The sequence below is a fragment of the Prinia subflava genome, chromosome 8, assembly GCF_021018805.1.
Source record: "Prinia subflava isolate CZ2003 ecotype Zambia chromosome 8, Cam_Psub_1.2, whole genome shotgun sequence".
Lineage (NCBI taxonomy): Eukaryota > Metazoa > Chordata > Aves > Passeriformes > Cisticolidae > Prinia > Prinia subflava.
The window spans coordinates 10,426,457-10,445,702 of NC_086254.1; the positions used below are offsets into that span (position 1 = coordinate 10,426,457).

The window sequence follows — 19,246 nt, forward strand, 5'->3', positions numbered from 1 at the left end:
CAGAAATGAGGGCACCCCACTTGAAACAGCATGAAATGTCTCTCCAGTGTTCTTGAATCCAAACTGCAGAGTCAGGGCACGAAAAGAGTAACATCCTCCAGGCAACACGCAGGGTTTTGAAGCTGGGACATGAAGTGCACAAACCAGAGTCCCTCTGATCCCTCTCTGAGGGGAAGGGTCAAACGTTGGTGTAGTCACAGCTACAGCACAACTCCCATTGCCTTCTCCTGCTTTCCACAGGAGTTGAAAATGTTGTAAGAAACATCCAACCCTGCTTTCAGACACCAAAACTCACGCCTGGGGATTCGCAGCAGCTTTACAGCCTCGGTTCAGCAAAAGGAGGGAAGCTTCCAGCACGTGTTCACCTCAGCAAAGGCTCTGCAGGGCTCAGGGTGTGCGGGGAAGCCAGCACCCCCTGCCACAACCTATGGAGCAAAACCCAGCAGCTCGAGCCTGAGGCAGGACAGGAGGAGGCTGTAAACTGGGGGCAGTGAGGACAGGCCCAGCAGGGCCATTACTCACCTTCCCGGGCACTGGGATGAGGGATGAGCCAGGGAGGCTTTTGGGCAATTCAGAAAACAAACAGGAAGCACTTTTCCCACTCACACATAATTAAGTCGTAGGATATACTGCCATGGGGAGCCGTGAAGGGCAGAAGGACAAATGGCCTCAAACGCCCTCACAGCAACTCAGGGGAGTTTCTCTGTGAAGCACAGGCTGTGTGAGGCACCAGGCTCAGCAGTGCTGAGCTGGGACCCAGGGGTGTCAGGGCAAAAGAAAACCCAAACCTAAAACAGGCCCCCCATTTCTGCTCCTGCATAGCCTGAGAGTTGTGATTTTAAAGAAGAAAGAGCTGCGGATCTGTTACCTGCCAACACCTCATTTCAGTTCCTCCCTGCAATGTTCTATTTTACTGCAGTTTAAAAACCAGCTCTCAACACAAATAGGGAACAGGATGTTCCTGCACAGTGCAGAGCCAGAGGAAAACATGGAGCTGACACTGGCAGAGCTCCCCACCCCTGCTGCAGACTCCTGACTTTGACACCTCTCAAAGAAGGGAAAACACTGACATCCAGACAAGTCAAACTTTGCCATGAACAATAAGCAGCAACACATCCACACCATGGGTGCACAGCAAGGAGCCCAGGGCTGCCCTAGTGGAGGCAGGAAAGGAAGGCTCTTAAGTCATCACAGTTTCACTAAGATGGCTTAAAATTCGAGCTTTAATTGCAATGGAAAGAAACATTTCAAATGGATTTTTTTAATAGATCTGAGTTACCCAATTTAGTTTTCCTTGGATGTTACTGCAAACATGAACGTTAAGTCAAAGTGCCAAATAGGAAAGAACTCCCAGAAAGGATATAACCATTCCCTAGCAGGGGGGATTGGACTAAAGGCTGCTGTAGGCCACAGTCCAAGTGCGTGATGCCCTGGCGTGCCTGCTCACAGGATGTGAGCACATCCTTGAATCACCTGCAGCAGCTTCTGAGGACTGACTACATCAACAGTTTGTGGCAAGTGTCTTCTCTGCCAGCAATAAATCCCAGCAATAAATCCCAGTTCAATCCATATCTAAAATGATACACATTAGAGGCCATGTCTGTAAGAGTATTAAGTCAGCTTAAATTACTTGAGCAAAATTTTAAATACGTAACAGAAATCTAAAAAGGAGCAATTAAAAAAATTGAGAGAGAACACCACTGCAAGAGTAATGCCAAGTTATTACTTTTTTTTTTTTTTAACAGATCTGTACAGCAACATAGCAAAGGATGCAGAGATCACAATTTCAACCAGACAGCAACCTAAGGGGACACTGATCCTCGTACAGCAGAGCTGAAACACTCCCAACATTTGGATGCTCCAAACAATTTGGCTACCCTAATGCACTCCATACCAGTTCTACCTATATAGGACATTTTGGTGTGAAAAAGTTTCTGTAAAGTTCCCTTTGTTTCCAGTGTTTTTCTTGTACAAAATATTACAATGATTTTTTTTATATATATTTACAGACTTGCACGGCTAGAAAAATATAAACTACAATTGGGCTTGGCAAGCAGTTTCTTTTCTTTAAATACATGACATTTCAGAGCAAAAATTGTAGTGGTAACATCCTGCACTCCAAGCCCCTGCAGGGAGAGCAGATCAAGCCTAAAATCCATGATTGCAGTGAGACATGGGAACAACTCCTCCACCTCCTGGCGCAAGGAAGACACAAGATGGATGCTGTTTGTGCAGGTTACTGGCACAATACAGAGAAATCCATAACTGAACATTAAATTCCTTAATAACATTCATTAATTTCATAGGCAGGGCCTGTTAAAAAGAGGACAACTGATGCCACTTTTGGGGAAAGCAGACACCGAGTTCATGGGGCACGAACAGCCAGAACCAAAGCGTGGTTACTGTTCCAGGGGCCTTTGCCTTGAGCCACCCCCAAGGCTTTTAGATTTTTTCCATTTAAATTTTGAGCAGAGGCCAGGGAAGATTTTTTGCTTTAAAGCTACAGTATATCTGTCATTATGGCTTTGAACACCCCCTTTCAGGAGATGAGGTATCTGTTCTAGTGAAATGGTAACAGTTGAGCAAAACATGTTTCAGTGGACCACAAAACTCCACAGGCAGGTGTGAATGGGTCTCCTCGGGGGAAGTTGCCAAACCGAATTGTAACAGTGCAAAACAAGATTTTGTCTTTTGTTTTCTCTCTGCAGAAAGAGTTGTCAAGGCATCTAGGACATTGCTAGTAGTCGAGCCACCGAGCAAACCCTCTTTCCACCAGAGTCCTGTTTATTGACACCACCTAAAGGGAGGGGGAAAAAACCCAAAGAATAGATAAGTGAACAAGACACAGCAGCAAACACGGGTTCTGCAAATTCCTAATCAACAATGAAAGGTTTATGATTAAGGAGTTTTCAGTATATACATCAATATACCCACCTCATCTCCCATCAAGTTCCACAACTGTATCAGTGGCAGCCCTGTGACACTGTCATAATTTGTGACCTGGAAACACAGAATAATGTGAGTGTGCAGAAATTCTGGCCCTGATTATTTACACAGACAGCTACAGCCACTGCCAGAAGCACTTCAGGAGAGGTGAGCACTTCTGGACTGTGAGCAGGTGCTGCCTGCAGAAGTCTCTGGGACATCATCAATGTCCCAGTGCTGCCTCTGGCCAGCTGGAGCCAGGTCCCTCATGCCCACGGTGCCAGACCAGTGAGGCCTGGCAGGGCAGGGGACCCTGGATCTGCTGGACACTCTGTTGGGCTCTGTACACCCATGCAGGTTCCCTTTCCCCTGCCTGCATCAGAAACAAGAGGCAATGCCCATCCCTTCCCAGTGCCAAGCAGTGCTGATGGAGGTTCCCAGCCCCAGAACTTCCGAGGAGCCCAGCTGGGAGGCTGTGGCTTTGGGTTTTATGTAACAGAGTGCAGGGCAGGGGACACCAGCAGTGCCACCAGCAGCAAGACTTCTGCAGACATGTGCTGTACCTGTGCCACCAGGACAGCACCTCTGGTCATCTCACTGACAGCAGCGTCGGCTTCCGGGGAAAAGTGATCCTCATCTGTAGGAAAAGGAGAGCAGAGGAAACAAATGAGGTTTTTCACAGACTTTCCAGGCCAGAAAGGACTACCAAGCTAATATTCTCTGTTCTCCTGCACACACTGGGCCTGAGAACCCTCCCAGCCAGCTGATCCTGTCCCTGGAGCTGTTGGTTCTGCAGGGAAAGGATGAAGAGCCTCCTACAGCCACCAGCCATAATCACGTGAACACAAAGTAGCTGATGAATCAGGAGGCTTTAAAGACAGCCAAGTACATTTCTGCAGCACCTTGGAGCTGTCATTGGTGTTTTGATCCTCTATACACTAAGCTCAGGTCCCTCAGGGCTTTGCTGACCCTGCACACAGGGCACCCATGGCATTGGGAACTCAGTGTCTGTACCACACGTGTCCAGCAGCTGAGTAGAGCCAAGGACAAAAACAAGCAAATCAAAGTGTTTCTAGGCAGTGACTGACATTCTCCCGCTGCTTGCAGGCTTGGCAATTAAACACAGAACTTTACAAATCAGTCATTTCAGGAGGAAAATGTCAGGTATATGTCTGCAGATTAAAAACTAAATTTGCGTTTACAGGAGCTCTGTGTCAGAAGAATTAGAGCAGTTACAGCTACTGCACCTACACCCTGCCAGTCCTGCCAGCTTGCTGCTTAGGACAGTAATTCATCCTCTCCTCCAAGCAGGAAAAAGCCTGGACATTTATCATCTTCCCCCTGGATTCTGACAGGTTATGCCACGCTAGCACATTTAGAAGAATACAATACAATTTTTCCAATCTTTCCTCTTGTCACATCAGAGGCTGCACTGGCAATAGGAGGTAGAAGGTTTAGACAGAATCATGGCTTGGACACATCTTGCATCCATGGAAACCTGCAGGAGAAGGGCCAACAGTACATCAAGAGCTCCATTACCTGGAAGTGGCACCACATTGTCAAGTAAAACTTCTGCTCCTTGGAAAGGTAGTGTTAAAAAATCAGACCTTCAGGAAAAGAGGATCAGAGTAAGAACAGGGCTTTAAATCACTCCTACATTCTTCAATGTGACATTGATTAATCAAATTGCTCTTACAGGAATTCAGTTTTAAATTAATGACAGTCAAACAAAAAAAAAATAAAAACCAGACAATTCTCCCAGCAATCTAAGAGCAGCAATAAATTGTCTGATTAACATGCCAAGCTGGATCAGGCTCTAAGCAAAAGCCACCTCCATCAGGAAGGCTGTGCTGCCTGTCTCCCAGCTCTGGGGCACAATCAAACATTTAGTGGGCTTGTTTAAGAAACCCCTGATGCAACACAGCTGTCCCAGACAGTGGGGCTGGAGCACTGAGAATCAGGCTCTTATTCCTGGCTCATCAATCAATTACACTTCAAGGCCTCCTGAAGGCATCCTTTTCCTCCACTTCCACACTGAAGTGGCAGAAGCTGCCATTTCCTCTCCCCTCCCTTCAAAAAGGCCTTGCAGGAGTTTGCTGTGCTCCCAAAAACCCACACTCATTGCTGAGCTGAACCTTTCTACCATTTCCCACTTCTGCTGTGGAAAAACCTTTAAGAATTCAAACTACACAGACTCCTCTGATTAGGATTTGAGCCAGACACGGCCTCAGGCCATGGAAGAGGCTCTGCAGACCTGATTTGCCTGAGTGTGTCGACCTTCACTTTATCATATCCCCCGTAGTCCACGTATTTGAGCTCCACTTCATCGGTCTCCTCAAAGTAGCTGATGACTTGAGCCCGGAGCCATGCCCCATCCAGGCCTGGAGCTGCACAGATAATACCAACTGCAAAACACCACAGCACAGGGAAGAAAGGCTCAGGATAAGTGGATTTCCAAAAATCAGCACTTCAGGCACGGGCAGAGCTGCTCAGTTATCTACGGAGAACCAACAGCATTTGTTAGGCTGCTTCCATCTTCCTCCAACACCCTCCACAGCGCCAGCACTGTGCAGCTGAGACACAGAACTGGTGGGTTTTACTCTCAGCTCTGTCTGCCACAGCCAAGCTGCCCTGCCCAGGTACCCAGCTCCCTTCCAGCTTGGAAGACTTGCCTTCTACCGGCGTGGGCAGGGTTGGAATTTCGGGCTGGGAGTAGCAGGCGAACATCTGCTGGTCGAGGCTGCGCAGCACGTGGAACGTGGGGTGCGTGTGCTGCTGCAGGAACATGTGCCCTGCGTCCACCTGGTGTGCCACCACCACCTCCACAGTGACTCCATCGGGCAGGAACAGCTGCCACGGGGAGGAAAAAATGTCATGAGTGCTCCTGGCAATGCAAGCTCCATCCCAGCACAGCCAGAGCCAGGACTCACCCAGGCAGACACGAGCAGCGAGTGAAGCGGCAGCGGCATCGGCGGAGGGAGGGTGTAGATGTTGGTGAGACACAGCTCTTTGAACTTCTTGCCAATCAGGCTCAGGACTTTCTCTACTTGTTGTGAGGTCCCTGCAAGACAAAAATCCCAAGGGAAGTCTGTAGCATGGACATGCTGAGGACACCTCCAGTCCTGTCACTTGAGGAAATACAACTGCCAGGATCCTCCTGCGCTACCTCAACCGTGTAAGTTTTAACAGGTTTGAAAAGCACTGCCCTCAGAAACCACTAAATCCATTTAAATTCCTTGCTCACTGAATTAAGCCCCTCAAGATACACACTGGACCATGAATAGAGACACAATCCACTCACCTTCGATGTGACAGACTTGGGAGTCACGGAAATAAGGTAGTGTTGAGACATAAATTTTGGCACCAGACGCTTGCCTCAGGTAGCTCATAAACCTCCCCTGTTTGCCAATCAAGCGGCCAACTAATTCCTTCAGGAAAGGGACAAGAGAACAACAGTCAGGAAGAGAAAGGCAGATCAACCATCCCTGCTCTCTGTGGCTTACACCACCCACATTCTCAGTTCCACTATCACAGGCAGGATAAATACAAGGCAGTGCTGGACCAGTGCAGAGTTCAGCTGCTCTGGGATGGGTCCAGACCAGTAAGCAGAATGCTCCAGTCCTCCTGAACTTGCTGCTGACCTCCCTGGGATGGCACAGAGCCAGCACCAGGCCAGGAGGTGGCTGTGTAGGGCAGGGCAGGATGGTGAGCAGGCCAGCAGCTGGTTACCTTTGGGACCTCGATTTCCCAGATAACGAAGTCTGGCTTGCTGGATCCTCCTTCCAGCTTTGCGTTCTGGCGAGCCACTGTCTTCCTCATGGCACTGCCACTGTCCACAAAATCCACACTATTTGCATCTGAACCTACGAGACAGGCACAAGCATTCAGACAGCCCCCAAGACTCACACACACTCACACCCCAAAGGGAAGGGCTGCAGAGTGACCCCAGTGCCAAGTATGCCCACTATGAGGTGTGGTAGGGGGCTGCCTTTTGCCCAAATTTGCCCTGTATTTGAAGAAACAAGGTGCAAGAGCTGAAGTGTATTTTGCTCCCAAATCACCCAGTATCAGGAAGGTTTCTGTTTGGGAAAGGGACAAACTCCAACGGCCTCCTCCTGACCAGATCTCAGAGCCAGTGTCACTCGAGCTTGGTCCTTCCTCCCCATTAACAAGCAGAAGCATGAAGATCCTCCCTTGCCTGCAAGTATTCAGACCATCCAGTGAGAGACCAAAGAGGAAAATGAACCCAACAGCTGCTTCACATTTGCCACATCTTAATGGGTAACACAGCACAGAGGCTGAGAAAGGCCAAGGGTGCAGCTGCTGGCATCGGCTTTGCAGGATTTAAGACCCACAGCCTGGATGTGAAGGTCAACTGGGTGACCTGTTGTCCAACACTGCCACCTTGTCAGCTTTACCTGCTGTATGCCCCTCTGGCCACCCTCAATGTCTCAGTGCCACAGCTCACTCCTGGACCTCCTTGTTACACCAGCATTGACAACAAGGCAATACCATTCTCCTCCTGGGGTTACTCTCACTAGTGGAAGCGTTCTGTGGGTTCAATCCTTCATTGCTGGCAAACTCAAGCCCCATGTCCTGCAGCAAGCAGTGTTCCAACTGCTTTGTAGCAATTACAAGAGACATCCCCTGTCATTAAGGGCTGTTGGCACCACAGGGTCCTACAAAGGATTTTAACATCCATCCCCAAGGTCACACAGGCTAACGTTTGCTCAGACAGCTTTGCATGTACAGTGCCAGGCACACATCATCCAGCATCTACAAGGGAAAAGCAGCACAGACAGATGGGGGAACTCCATGAATATTGCTCCCTGTTGGGATTTCTTGGCATGCACCTGCCCCTCCGAACAAAAAGGCTTCAGGGTAATTGCTCTGCAACCAGCTGATTTTATCACAGTTCATCAGAGCTCTGCTCTGCCTCCTCCAGCAGTACCTCAGAACCTGCCTCACCTTCCTGTCAGCACAGGGGTAAGCACCCAGGGCTTCCTAGAAGTCACCAGAAACCACTGGTATGAGGTCCCACACCTGCAAGGTGCTCCCCAGCAATGTTTGTTCATATTTTTTGCAGGAGGATTTTCCAGTCCCTTACCTTCCGAGTGATCCCCATCCGTCCCTGGCGCACTGCTACACTCCTGGCTCAGCTCTGGCCCATCCTCTTTCAGGATCCCATTGCTGTAGGGCTCTGTGCTGCCCTCGGGCAGCCCCGGAGCAGAGGGGGTGTCCCTTGGTACCAGGCTCTGCTCAGCAGACGTGTCTGTGGCTGAGGGTGTGCTCAGTGAGTCCGAGTGCTGCTCTGGTGTGACAGACAGCACCGTGCTCTGCAGGGGCTCCTCTGCGCTCGACCCTCCTCCGGGGGTGTGCGTGCCATACCCAGAGTCCTCCATGGCCACAGGTGACTCTTCCAGAGAGTTCTCCACGTGAGTCCGATCAACTCCTTGGGACTCCCTGCACACCCTGCTCTTCACCCGACAGCCCTTTGTGTTGCCCTGAGCAGGGCTGGCCCAACAGCCGTGCGATGAACAATCTGTCACAGCCTGACCCTGCTCCCCTGCACTGCTCCCCACGCTCTCATCAGCTGCTGTGGCTCCCTCCACAAGCACCTGGCCACAGGCAGCAACACTCTCCATCCCCAGAGGAGCCTCAGCTCGGCTGGCAGCGGCCTGGCAGAGCCAAGGGGATGCATCGTCTGCAGAACCCGACAGCACTTCCTCAGTTGCTGCCAAGATGACCTTGGAAATTATCTGTATTGCTACTTGCTCAATTTTCTCAACTTCCTTGTCCAAACTCACTCCTCCAATCTTCTCTCTTTCCAACTCATCTCCTTTTGGCTGTGTGTCCTTCTGACACACTGGTGTAGTATCAGGGATTGACTCGGACATCTCTTCTTCCCTGGACTGCTTTGGACAGGCAGACTCCAAACTCCCTGGTAACACACTCACTGCGGAATCCTCGTGACCTGATACAACTTCAGCTTCATTGAGAAAGGCTTGTGGGGCACTGGATTCTTTCTCCAATCCCAAGCAACAGGCTGCCACAGAGCCAGTATCTGACTGCACAATTCCTGGCATCTGCTCTTCCTTAGGGGGCTTAAATGAAGGCTCATCTGACTGCTCTGTGCTGCTGACGTCCTCCCTGACCCCCGAAGGCTCCCGTGTCAGGGGTGGCTGCTGGCCGTGGCCTGCCCCTGAGCCCTGCCCCAGTGCATGGGCACACCCCGTGCTCCCAGCGGGCTGAGGGAGCGAGGCAGGGACACCGCTTCCCTCTCGAGCTCCTATCGATTCCAGCTTTGCACTGTCGTCCTCATGGGTGCTGGGCCCGGCTGTTGCTGCCAGGTCTGGGAGGTCCCGTGAGAGATCCGGCCTCTCGTGAGCTGGGCACAGGAGAGAGGGCGTCGTCGGCCCTGCGGGCAGCAGGGAGGTCAGGGCCGGCCTCTCCTCTTCTGAGGAAAGAGGCTGTCTTCGAGGAACACATGGCTCTGGTTTGGGACGTGAATCGCTCTCTGATGCTTCCTCCTGCTTCTCCCTTCCAATGGCTATTGCCCGTTTGTCACGATAGCCCGAGTGCCTTTTTCTCCAGGAATAGATCCACCAGCAGCCAAGAAGAGCCAGCACTCCAGGAATGGCATACGGGACGAAGTTGCGGAAGCGTAAAGCCATCTTACAGAGCGTCAGCAGTTACACCTAGGAGAAACAGAAATCACCTTAGAATAGTCACAGGGAAGGTAACAGGAGGGCAGAGGCCCTGTAAGTGCCTTGAGGCATTGCTATTAGCATGGTCAGGCTTGTTTTCCCACTGCTCTAGAAATTCACATCTCCGCTCTGCCAGCACACCACAGAAAAAGATCCTTATCCAAGGCTAGGGATATCTGGACATGTCTCATCATTATACTCCATGATTTCACCCTTCCTCACTTAATTTCCCCTTGCTTCTGCTGCCTCACACCTGTGCAGGTCAGTCCTGCCCCAGCAAGGCAGGTTCCTCCAGCACGGGGCTGGGCTCACAGCATTCCATGGCACAGGCCTGGCACACCCAGGGCTCCCCAGCTCTCCCCTGAAAGGCAGTACCCCATTCCCGAGGGCTCTGGAGTCTGACAATGCATACTTCTATAAAGCCATAGGAATGCAGCTCCAAAGTTTATTCTACATCCAAATCCACTGCACTGACAGCTGCCACTCCCTGACTCCAAAGCTGACAGCTCTCCCTTTTCCTCTGCAAGGCCTGTGACCTCCTCCCCACCCGCACACCCAGACGTGCTCCTTCACTGGCCTGGGTCCCATGAGGCAGGGCTGCCATGCCTTTCCTTTTCCTTAAGGAATGTCTGCAGCTGAAATGCAAAGCTAAACTGTTACCACATCCCAAACAGCCCTGCTGCAAAGCACTCACAGTTTATATTTTCACTGCACAGGAATTAAAGCAAAACACCACGTGTCTGAGGGTGCTTACACAGACAGGCTTTAATCCAAACAGCCCTCAAGACTCTTGCCAGCAAGCAACAAAAATAAAGATTGTTTTCAGGAGATAGCAAAGTCTTAGAAATGCGAGCCACCCACTGGAAAAGAGCATTATCTGGTTCCTCTTTAGAAGTGTAATATTTCTGACAAGAGAGGACAACCAAGGCAGTTGGCCCCACGCTCAGTGTGTCTCAACCAAAAAAACCCCTCTGTTATCAGGACTAACACCCCAACCACAGCTCCCAGTGCAACACTCCTTCAGGCCACAATCTCCACAAGGAGCTGATGATGTTCTAGCTGAGGGACAAAACCATGCCTCCCTCGGGCTCCAATCCAGTGTCACAGCCTCAGATAATTTCATATTCATCACAGATTTCTCACCTCCTCCAGCCACACTCTCTGTTCCACAGGAGCATCCACACAAATTCACCCACACTGGCTCAGACCCTGCCTTGCTTCCTGCAGGGCCCAGACACTGAGGCACGCAAATGAATGAACGAATGGCAAAGGCAGGGACTAGAAAATTGCTTGTTCAATCCCAAATGAAAGGTCAGCTGCAGACACGATTTAAGTTCACTAATATTCTCAGTCCATCACAAATAAGGCATTTGTGTTGCTCTACACGGGAGACTTGTGTGCTGATCAGACATTTGTATCTGATTAAATAAACAAAATAACTAAGAAGTAACTAAATCCCAGTTACTCCCAGCCGGCTGTATGGATTCAGGGAGCAGGGCTCCCTGCTGAGGGTGAATCCTCTTGTTAATGGCAACATCTGGGATTTTGGAATTAAAAAACCATCAAACCTATGCAATATTGTGGCTGTTGTGTGTTTGGAAAGGCTGAAGCCTGTACATTGCCAAGACAACAGGTCCCCCTTTATGCTGCCCAGCACAATGGCACATTGTGAGCTCGAGTGCTCATCTGCTGCGTGCCCAAGTTGTTGTAATTAATGCAGAACTACCCTACAAGCTGTCTCTCAGGAGTACTACAAACCCAAATTAAGGTAGCTCACATAAGTCCATTCCCAGCAAGCACTCCCAATTAAACAGACAGTCCTATCATTATCTGATTCCCTACTAACTTGCACTAACTGTCCAAACCAGAGTCCCACACAGCTCTGCAGCACAGGGAGACAGTTGCAGGATGCCCCAGAGGGACAAGCCTGTCCTAAAGTCTGGCAGACAAAACAGTTCTGTGAGTCATTCTGAACATTATCATCATTTAGGATAAAGATCTTCACTCCTCTGTGGTACCTGGGTGAGTGGGGGCTACTGGATAAGCTGACAGCTCCTTGCAATGTTAATTTGATTTTATGTTTTTGATTTATTATTTTAGCCAGAGCTGTACCACTACCAGGATCACGTTAAATGGGAATTCCACCTCCTCCCATCAGTTGGAGCAGGCTGAAAGGCAGTGGCTCTGCACGAGATGCCAGCAGACATCCCGGAGTGCTGGGTTGGCTGGGGAACAGCTCAACACCAACAAACATCTCCTTCCACAGACCTGGCAGGAGGACTCTGCAGCCAGACCTTGCTATGCTGGTCACAGCCTGGCTGCGTGTGATGCCTGAGGACAGAGGATCAAACCTGCCCATCCCAGCCCGTCCCAGTGCAACCAAGCCATCTCCTCACTGCTGATCTGACAGCCAGCTTGGGACTGCAGTGGCAACGGGATCATTTTAACATGTTGGGGTAGGAAAGCCTGGGATTTTCCTGCCAGCAGCAGGACAGAAAATGGCAACTTGTCAAGTCACATGCCCTGAAGCACTGCCAAGCGGGAGGGAGCCCGGCCCAGCACGCCCCACGCTCTCTCTCTGGGCAGGAGGAGCCAGCTGGGAAATGCAGCAGCTCCAGAGGCTTTGGACAGGAGAAGAGCAGCCTGCAGGAGCCACAGCCCCCAGAGAACACTGCATCTCCAGCACCATTCCAAGACGCAGGGCCCCAACAGTCCTGCACCAAAAATAGTGTGGAGCTCACGCACTGTACGCGCTCAGCCCAGCACCAGCCACTTCCCTCCAGCACGCCGGGAATCCGGCCTAAATGTCACACCTTGTATCATGGGGCTGGGAGCTGCAGCTGGGCCTGAGACACCTCCAACCTGCTAAATAATTCCCACCACACGTCAGGCTGAGATCAAGGCACCAAGGGGACAGCAGGGGTCAGGCAGCTCTCAGAGTCTGTCCTGACTTGATTTATGGAAAACTGCTGGTAAAGAGCAAGGAGATGAAGACAAGAAATAACGCACACATTACCTACCTGAGGAAAAGCCAAGGGCAGCCAATTTACTCTGCTCGTTTACATTAGGGTCCCAGAGCAGTTCTAAGCCACCTTGTTTCCTGGCCAGGACACAGAGCCCTCAGCACTCACAGCCTTATAAGGTCAGAAATGTTCGCAGCATGAGGTTCCTGGGGACGCCAGATAATTCATTCTCCAGGTCCGAGAGGAGTTCAGCAAGCACTTGCTCAGAATTTCAGGGTTTTCTACACGCAAGGAGGTCTGTTCTGAAGGCGAGCTGCTTCGAGTCTCCACCAGGAGAGAGGCCAGGATGACTCCCAAGTGACTGAGCCCCCATGCTCTGCAGGGCCGTACCCTCAGCCGGTCCCGGCTCCTCCGCTGCCCTCTGCCCCTGCACTTGAGAGGTTTCCAAACCCTGAAAGCTGTGGAAATCAAGGCTGGAATTAAAGCCCGTCCTAAAGGATCACAGAGCAAGTTGGAAACGCAGCTTCAACAGCAAGGCCAGGATGCCTCCTGACAAACCCTGTAGTTAGTGAGGCAGCACTTGGGAAATAAATACTATCTGGGTGAAAGAGAACTGGACAGGCTGGCACGGTTCAAACTAAATGGGACCACGTGGGCTCTTAAATTTTTCCATGCTAAAAATAACTGGTAGCACATGCTCTGCCTTATAGGAGGCATAGGAACAGGAGTTAACAAAAACCTAAGGAACTGGAGGCCCTACTGTTAAGATTAAAATAAGAAAAATTGCTGCACTGAGACAGACGTGAGGACTTACATAACCTACCCTTGGCATGAGGCATATTTTCATCGAAAGCTGAACTGGCACGTGGCACTGCATTATCTAACTGCAGCTTCTTTGTGCTTCATACAAGAGGAAGGAGAAAGAAGATCCACAGTGGAGGGACCTCCTGTCAGGTCCTGCTGCAGCACGTGCTCCCAGCTGTTCCAGCTGCAGAGCACAGGGGGTTTCTCCCCTGCAGCTGAGCAGCAGCCCTGGGCCTGAGCTTACAGCAGGGAGCTGTGAAGCCACAGCAGCCTGCCAGCCCTTGCATCACACGCTCTGGATCACCAGGGTGTCACTTGGCCACCAGACTCCACAGCCTCCCCAGTCCTCTCCCGGCCAGCATGGAGTGCCCCCCTCACACCCAGCACCACCCAGAGCCAGGAGCTCAGACTGCGTGACTCAGGAGCTGCAAACACCCAGAGACAGGCAGGAGCCAGGCCAACAAGATCTCAAACTGGGTGGCACTCACTTTAAAAGAAGCCAACAGGGAAGTCTCTCTGTACTTAACTAATTAAAGACAAGCGCTCCACAGCAATTTCTGCTTCAAACAGTAGCTCTGAAAGACTAGAACAGCAAGAGATACCCCTTCAGCAACACCACCTTTTCACAGCCCACTGAACATGGGCTATGAACCCAAGAAACAGGCTCCTCTCCAAACAAACACCACCAGTGAAGCCACTCCACAACCTTAGAATATTTAAGAACCAGCAGTCTCCTATTTGCAAAAGGATAAATTATGACTTAAATAAAAGGCTGAAAAAGTTGGTTAATGTAGAATTAAACTAGTGCTCTGGAACAAGAAACACCACTAACACCAGGCTGTCTTTTATCTCTGAGATAAAAACTGCTGTCAGTGTAATCAGCACCAGTGCTGTTCCTACAGGAGCTCAGTCCCCCCTTGCAGCTGGGGCTGCCACACTGATTGCTGGTTCTGGGTGTTTTCTCCCACTTTAACAGCCCAACCCTGGCCCAGCACAGCTCCCACAGCAGCCTCTGGACCAATGTAGGACTCAGAACAGTTCCTATTTATTTCCACACCCAGAGCTTTACAATAAAAACATCAGCTTGGCCAACCTGTAGGGTTTTTTAATAGATGTTTTGGAAATTATCAAGAAGTTCATAGGGACCCGAGCACTGACCCTCAGCACTGCTCTCATGGACTCAGGCATGGCCTTGAGTGCTCCTGCTCTGCAGAAATGAACAGTTTGTAATTAACATTAACCCTATCAGGTTACTGAGCTCCCTACTGCTCTTGATATCTTATTACCTCCCTGCTCCAGTTGTTTCATTATTTATAGTTTCCTCACCCAAGTTAGTGTTTCCCTGTGAATCCTCTACTGCAGAGGGAGGCAAGAAAGCTTTTTCTCCACTTTCCCAGAAAAGTGTTTCAGATACCTCAGCAAACTTAAAAAACTGCTTCTGTACCACTTCACCTGTGCCCCCACAGTACAGGCAAAGCTACGTTTATAACCTATCAACACATCACAAAAGTCTAGATTTATATAAGTTTTATCACCTTTCATTCTTTCTACATTTTCACTCAGGCTAGAGAATAGAACAGATTTGTTTCCAGAATTTCAGAATAAACACATCTAATACTCAGCCTTTTGTGTTTACTTCTACATACAGAAGCCAATCCAGCCCTTGCTATGGGTAACACAGTGTAGTGGCCACTACATGTACAGCTTATAAATGAAAATTTAAAAGCAGCCACCTGAGCCAGATGCCTGGCACCTCTATCAATTTCCGTAAAACAGAGACTAAACTAACCAAGGGCTTCCAATATACTCTGCACGGGCATCAAAAAACAAGCCTGAATTTTCAAGGAGACACAGCGGGGAGGTGCACAGCAAACACACTGATAGGGCTGCAAGAGCCAGGAGCAGCAGAGACCAAACAAGCCCCAGGTATCTGGGGAGCAGCAGCAGCTCCGCTCACGGGATGTTTGCTGGGCACAGACCTTGACAAACAGCTTCCCAAAACAAGAGCTGGGCTAAGCTTAGGCAGAAAAGCACAAAGCACTGGAATCTTGTTGGAAGCCTTGTGGCAAAACTGCAGAAGCACTCAGAGAGGGAGGACAGCAAACATCAGTGAGGAAGGCGCCCTGGATTCACCTGTGCTGGGAGGGAACAGCAAAGGCTTCACTGAGAGCCACTCACGGTGAATGAGCAGGGAGACTCTGGTGTGCATGAACAGTGGCTGTAAGGAGTGGCACAGCACAGCCCAGCCTGAGCAGAGATCACATCACTGATCCACACCACTCAGGCGGGCAGCTCTCACACACAGCAGAACACAGGCTGCTCCTCTCCTCAGCTTTTCTGGAAAGGCAAAGCCAGGACACAGCTCAAATGACCTTCCCACAGTCACATGGAGCTGGGAGAAACACAAGGAATGGAAGACAGGTACTTCATCTGGAGAGATGGGAGCCCACCCTCAACTTGAAATACTTAAAGGGAAGGGATGTACTAATTTTTCCTGCAACCCTGAACGCCAAGGAATTCTTCCTAACCCTGCATTTGAACAAGAAATCAAACACAAGCCCAAGTTCATAACAAAAGAGGCTCCTCTTTAAGGAACAGGAAAGCACAGGGTCAGAGCCCTGAGATTTATGGGGATATACACTGCAATCATTGTCCCAGACAAAGCTCCCAATTCCCAGGTTCATTCCCAAGCAAAGCTAAGGCTTCTGATACCAGAGGCACATGAAAATCATGAACTTTTGCCAGGAACTGCTGCTATTTATACCCAGAGTCAAAAACCAGCCACAGCACATGGCAAGTTTCTCATTCTCAGTGCCAGGTGGCAGCAGAGGTCAAAGGCAACCCCGACCAGGACAGGTCTGCAGCAGTGATTTGTTTGCTCAAGAATGATTTAAAATGATCTTTTATGAAATATTTATCTCTGCTAACAGTAATGTACAGGACCCAAAAATCCAGTCAGCTTCCAGCTGACAAAATGCAGGACCAGAATGCACGTAGTGGACAATAAAAAAATGTACAGTGAACCAGCTGAAGATAAAACATTTGAAAAAGCAGTCTGGGACATGCAAATATCTCCCCTTCTAGCAACTCCCAAGAGAAACAAATGCAACAGCTTCAATTTCCAGGAAATATTAAGCACCTGCAGAATAAAATAGCTTTTTCTGAATATCTGAGCATAGCTGCCTGAAGTTAATCATCACTTCATGAAGTCTAACCAGTCATTTGCATTAAGAGCTCCACAGAAGCATTGCAGTTAGAAATCAGGATTTTAAAAAGGCTAATCATTGGATCTGAAACATGAAACAATTATAAGTAATTAATGCTGCAATTAATGTTTTTTATTAGCTCTAGATGTTGCTAGGGGCAACTGGGATACCAGCCCTGATCCTATTACAGGCTCCCTGGACGCTAGAAATACCTTAAATCATTTTTTCATATCAGTTAAGTGCACATAAACGATGAGAAGCACAGATAAGTGGGCTATGTTGCTTTAAAAGCATTATGCTCTTCAGATAACTGCTCCTGCAGAAGTGCACTTGCTCTCCAATCCCCCTGCAGCCAGCCTGCAATGTTTTCCAAGCGAAGAGAGAGCCTCAGCCATCACAAATCAAACTGCTGCTGGCTCTGAGAGCTTTGGCTGCACTCCTGCAGCAAACTCCTGTCACAGTTAACTCCACGGGGCATCTGCACCTCCAGGAACAGACAAACCGTGGTGGATCCGAGCTGCAGCTCCTTTCACCTCACACCCTGGGCAGTGAGGGAACTCCCGTCCCCTCATTTGAGGCACTGTGGAGTTTCTAGGTTAAAGCCAAGGCTCTCTAGGCAGTTCATAGTTTTCAGTATTAGTATCTTAAAGCATCTCCAGCGTTCTTTAAGAAGGAATCTGGTTCCTAGGATGGGTTTTTTAACCAAGGATGAATAAGGAGAGCACTCCCAAGTAAGGAACAGCTACTAACACACATAACTGAGTCCCTGCAGTGCCATCCACACAGACCCTGCACTCCAACATATCATTAGTTTTATGTCTGACAGCAAACAGCCTGTTGTAGAAGATACTGCTATGATTGTGGTGAGAGACTGACCTGCATAAACCCCATGAGAGCTTTTGAAAGTCCTTCAAGAGCTCAATGAGACACTTAAGCAGAAGATGACAGACTGTCAGGTGAGCAAGACCAGGAAGGGAATTGATGCATGAATGGATTCCAGTGGATTCTATCCTACTTCAAGCATTGCTCAGGCTCTACAGGCTTCTCCCTCCTTCTCCCTTACTCGAGAGCTGTCATTTCCTCCAGTGCATTTGCACTGTACAGCACGTGCAGGTGCACCAGGGAATGGAGAATGAGATGCACACAGTGAGGCTGTGCTGCCCCTTTCCAGAATCACCCATCCATGGGCATCACCAGGTGACAGGTACAGCAGGTCAGCAGGACCTGCACAGTCCCTCACCCCTTACACAAGCAGCCCATTAAGGAATGAGGAGATTAAATGACCTGAAGTGGGTCACACCGTGATCCCAGCAGAGAAGCCAGCTCCGTTCGGCTGCTGTGGCAGCCGTGGCCCGAGGAGGAGCGGGGTCCCGGGAGCTGCACTCCCACACTGCACGGGCTCTGCCGTGCGGGCTGTGCTCAGCAGAGTCACGGCCACAAAGCAAAGTCACAGCAGCGCTGCACCTTCCCCAGCAACAGCCGCTGCCTGAGACAAAGTCCACAGGGCCCGATAACGCTCGGCAGGTGCAGCACAACCCTGGCAGCACGGCAAGGGCCGAGTTCTGCCATCCCGCAGCCCCCGACTCTGCCCGACAGATGGGCTGCACCCAAATGCAGCTTTCGGTGCCGTTTCCTGCTATTACGGAGAACACCCATGAAGAGGATGCCCTTGCTGAGATACCTGTCCACTCTGTGTCACTGCCTCATGGAGCTGCTGGACTGCAGTAAAGAACTCAGCCAGGCACAGAGCAAGTTCTTCATTTCGGGAACAGGAGTAACTTAGATCTCCCTTGCTTCAATCAGGGGGAAGACGAAAAAGAGACAGCAAACAACAAGGATTCTCCCTGGAAAGCAAGGCTACAATTTCACTTCCTCAGTAGCAATATAATTTAACTCCTTTGCTCCCAGCTGTATTCCATGCTGGCTAACAAACAAAAGGAGTCACTACGGCACATTAAAAGTTTTGCTAATAACAGTTTTTACGGCCATTACCATAACACAGGCAAGGCTCGCCAGACCAGACACAGAGCAGACAGCACACGGTGCCTTCATCTTCACTGCGAGTCTGCACCGCCCGTGCCACCTCCCGCCCTCACGCCGGGCACCCACGGCCGCAGCGCTCCCCTCAGAGCGGGCGAACCGAAACCGCGGGAAACCGCGAGCAGAACGCACCGCGGCACCGCAGGGCCCGCAGCGGCCCTCCCCGCCCCGCGTCCCGCCCGCACGGCCCCGCCGCGGGGCTCCCCGCCCGCGGGGCGCTGCGGCACGGCCGGCCCCGGCCGGGCTGACCTTGGGCCGCGCGGGAGCGCTCCCGCCACGGCCCGCGCGGGGCCCGGGGCGGCACGGCCGGGCAGCACCGTCAGCACGCCCCGCAGCGCCGCCGCTGACAGCCGCGGCCGCGGGCCCCGCCGCTCCGCCAGCGGGCGGGCGGCGGCGCAGGGCGGTACTTACGGATGTCCCGGCGCCGCGGCGGAGCCCGGAGCGGTGCCGGGCCCGGTCCGGAGCGGTGCCGGTGCAGCCCCACGTGCCCCGGCCGGGCCGCCCGGCTCGGACATGCAGCGACACCGCCCCGCCCCGCCCCGCCCCTCTCGCGAGAGCACCGCCCCTCTCGCGAGAGCGCCGCGGCCCGCGAGACCCCCGC

General features: G+C 51.0%; 1 protein-coding gene across 2 annotated transcripts; it reads right to left on the reverse strand.

Annotated features, from left to right (window-relative positions):
* Positions 1 to 1,204: 1,204 nt before the first annotated feature.
* Positions 1,205 to 19,187, reverse strand: AKAP1 (A-kinase anchoring protein 1). Of its 2 annotated transcripts, XM_063402918.1 has the most exons (12): positions 19,057 to 19,184; positions 12,653 to 13,053; positions 8,033 to 9,623; positions 6,655 to 6,788; positions 6,227 to 6,353; positions 5,856 to 5,986; positions 5,598 to 5,775; positions 5,180 to 5,330; positions 4,465 to 4,532; positions 3,489 to 3,562; positions 2,935 to 3,000; positions 1,205 to 2,797 (listed from the first exon to the last, which is right to left on the reverse strand). In XM_063402918.1, exons 3-12 carry the CDS (start codon positions 9,597 to 9,599, stop codon positions 2,738 to 2,740), a joined length of 2,556 nt encoding a protein of 851 aa, XP_063258988.1. In that variant the 5' UTR covers positions 9,600 to 9,623; positions 12,653 to 13,053; positions 19,057 to 19,184; the 3' UTR covers positions 1,205 to 2,737. The 2 variants fall into 2 exon arrangements, with proteins under 2 accessions (XP_063258988.1, XP_063258987.1); XM_063402917.1 differs by lacking the exon at positions 12,653 to 13,053 and having other exon boundaries at positions 19,057 to 19,187.
* Between the last annotated feature and the right edge of the window lie 59 nt (positions 19,188 to 19,246).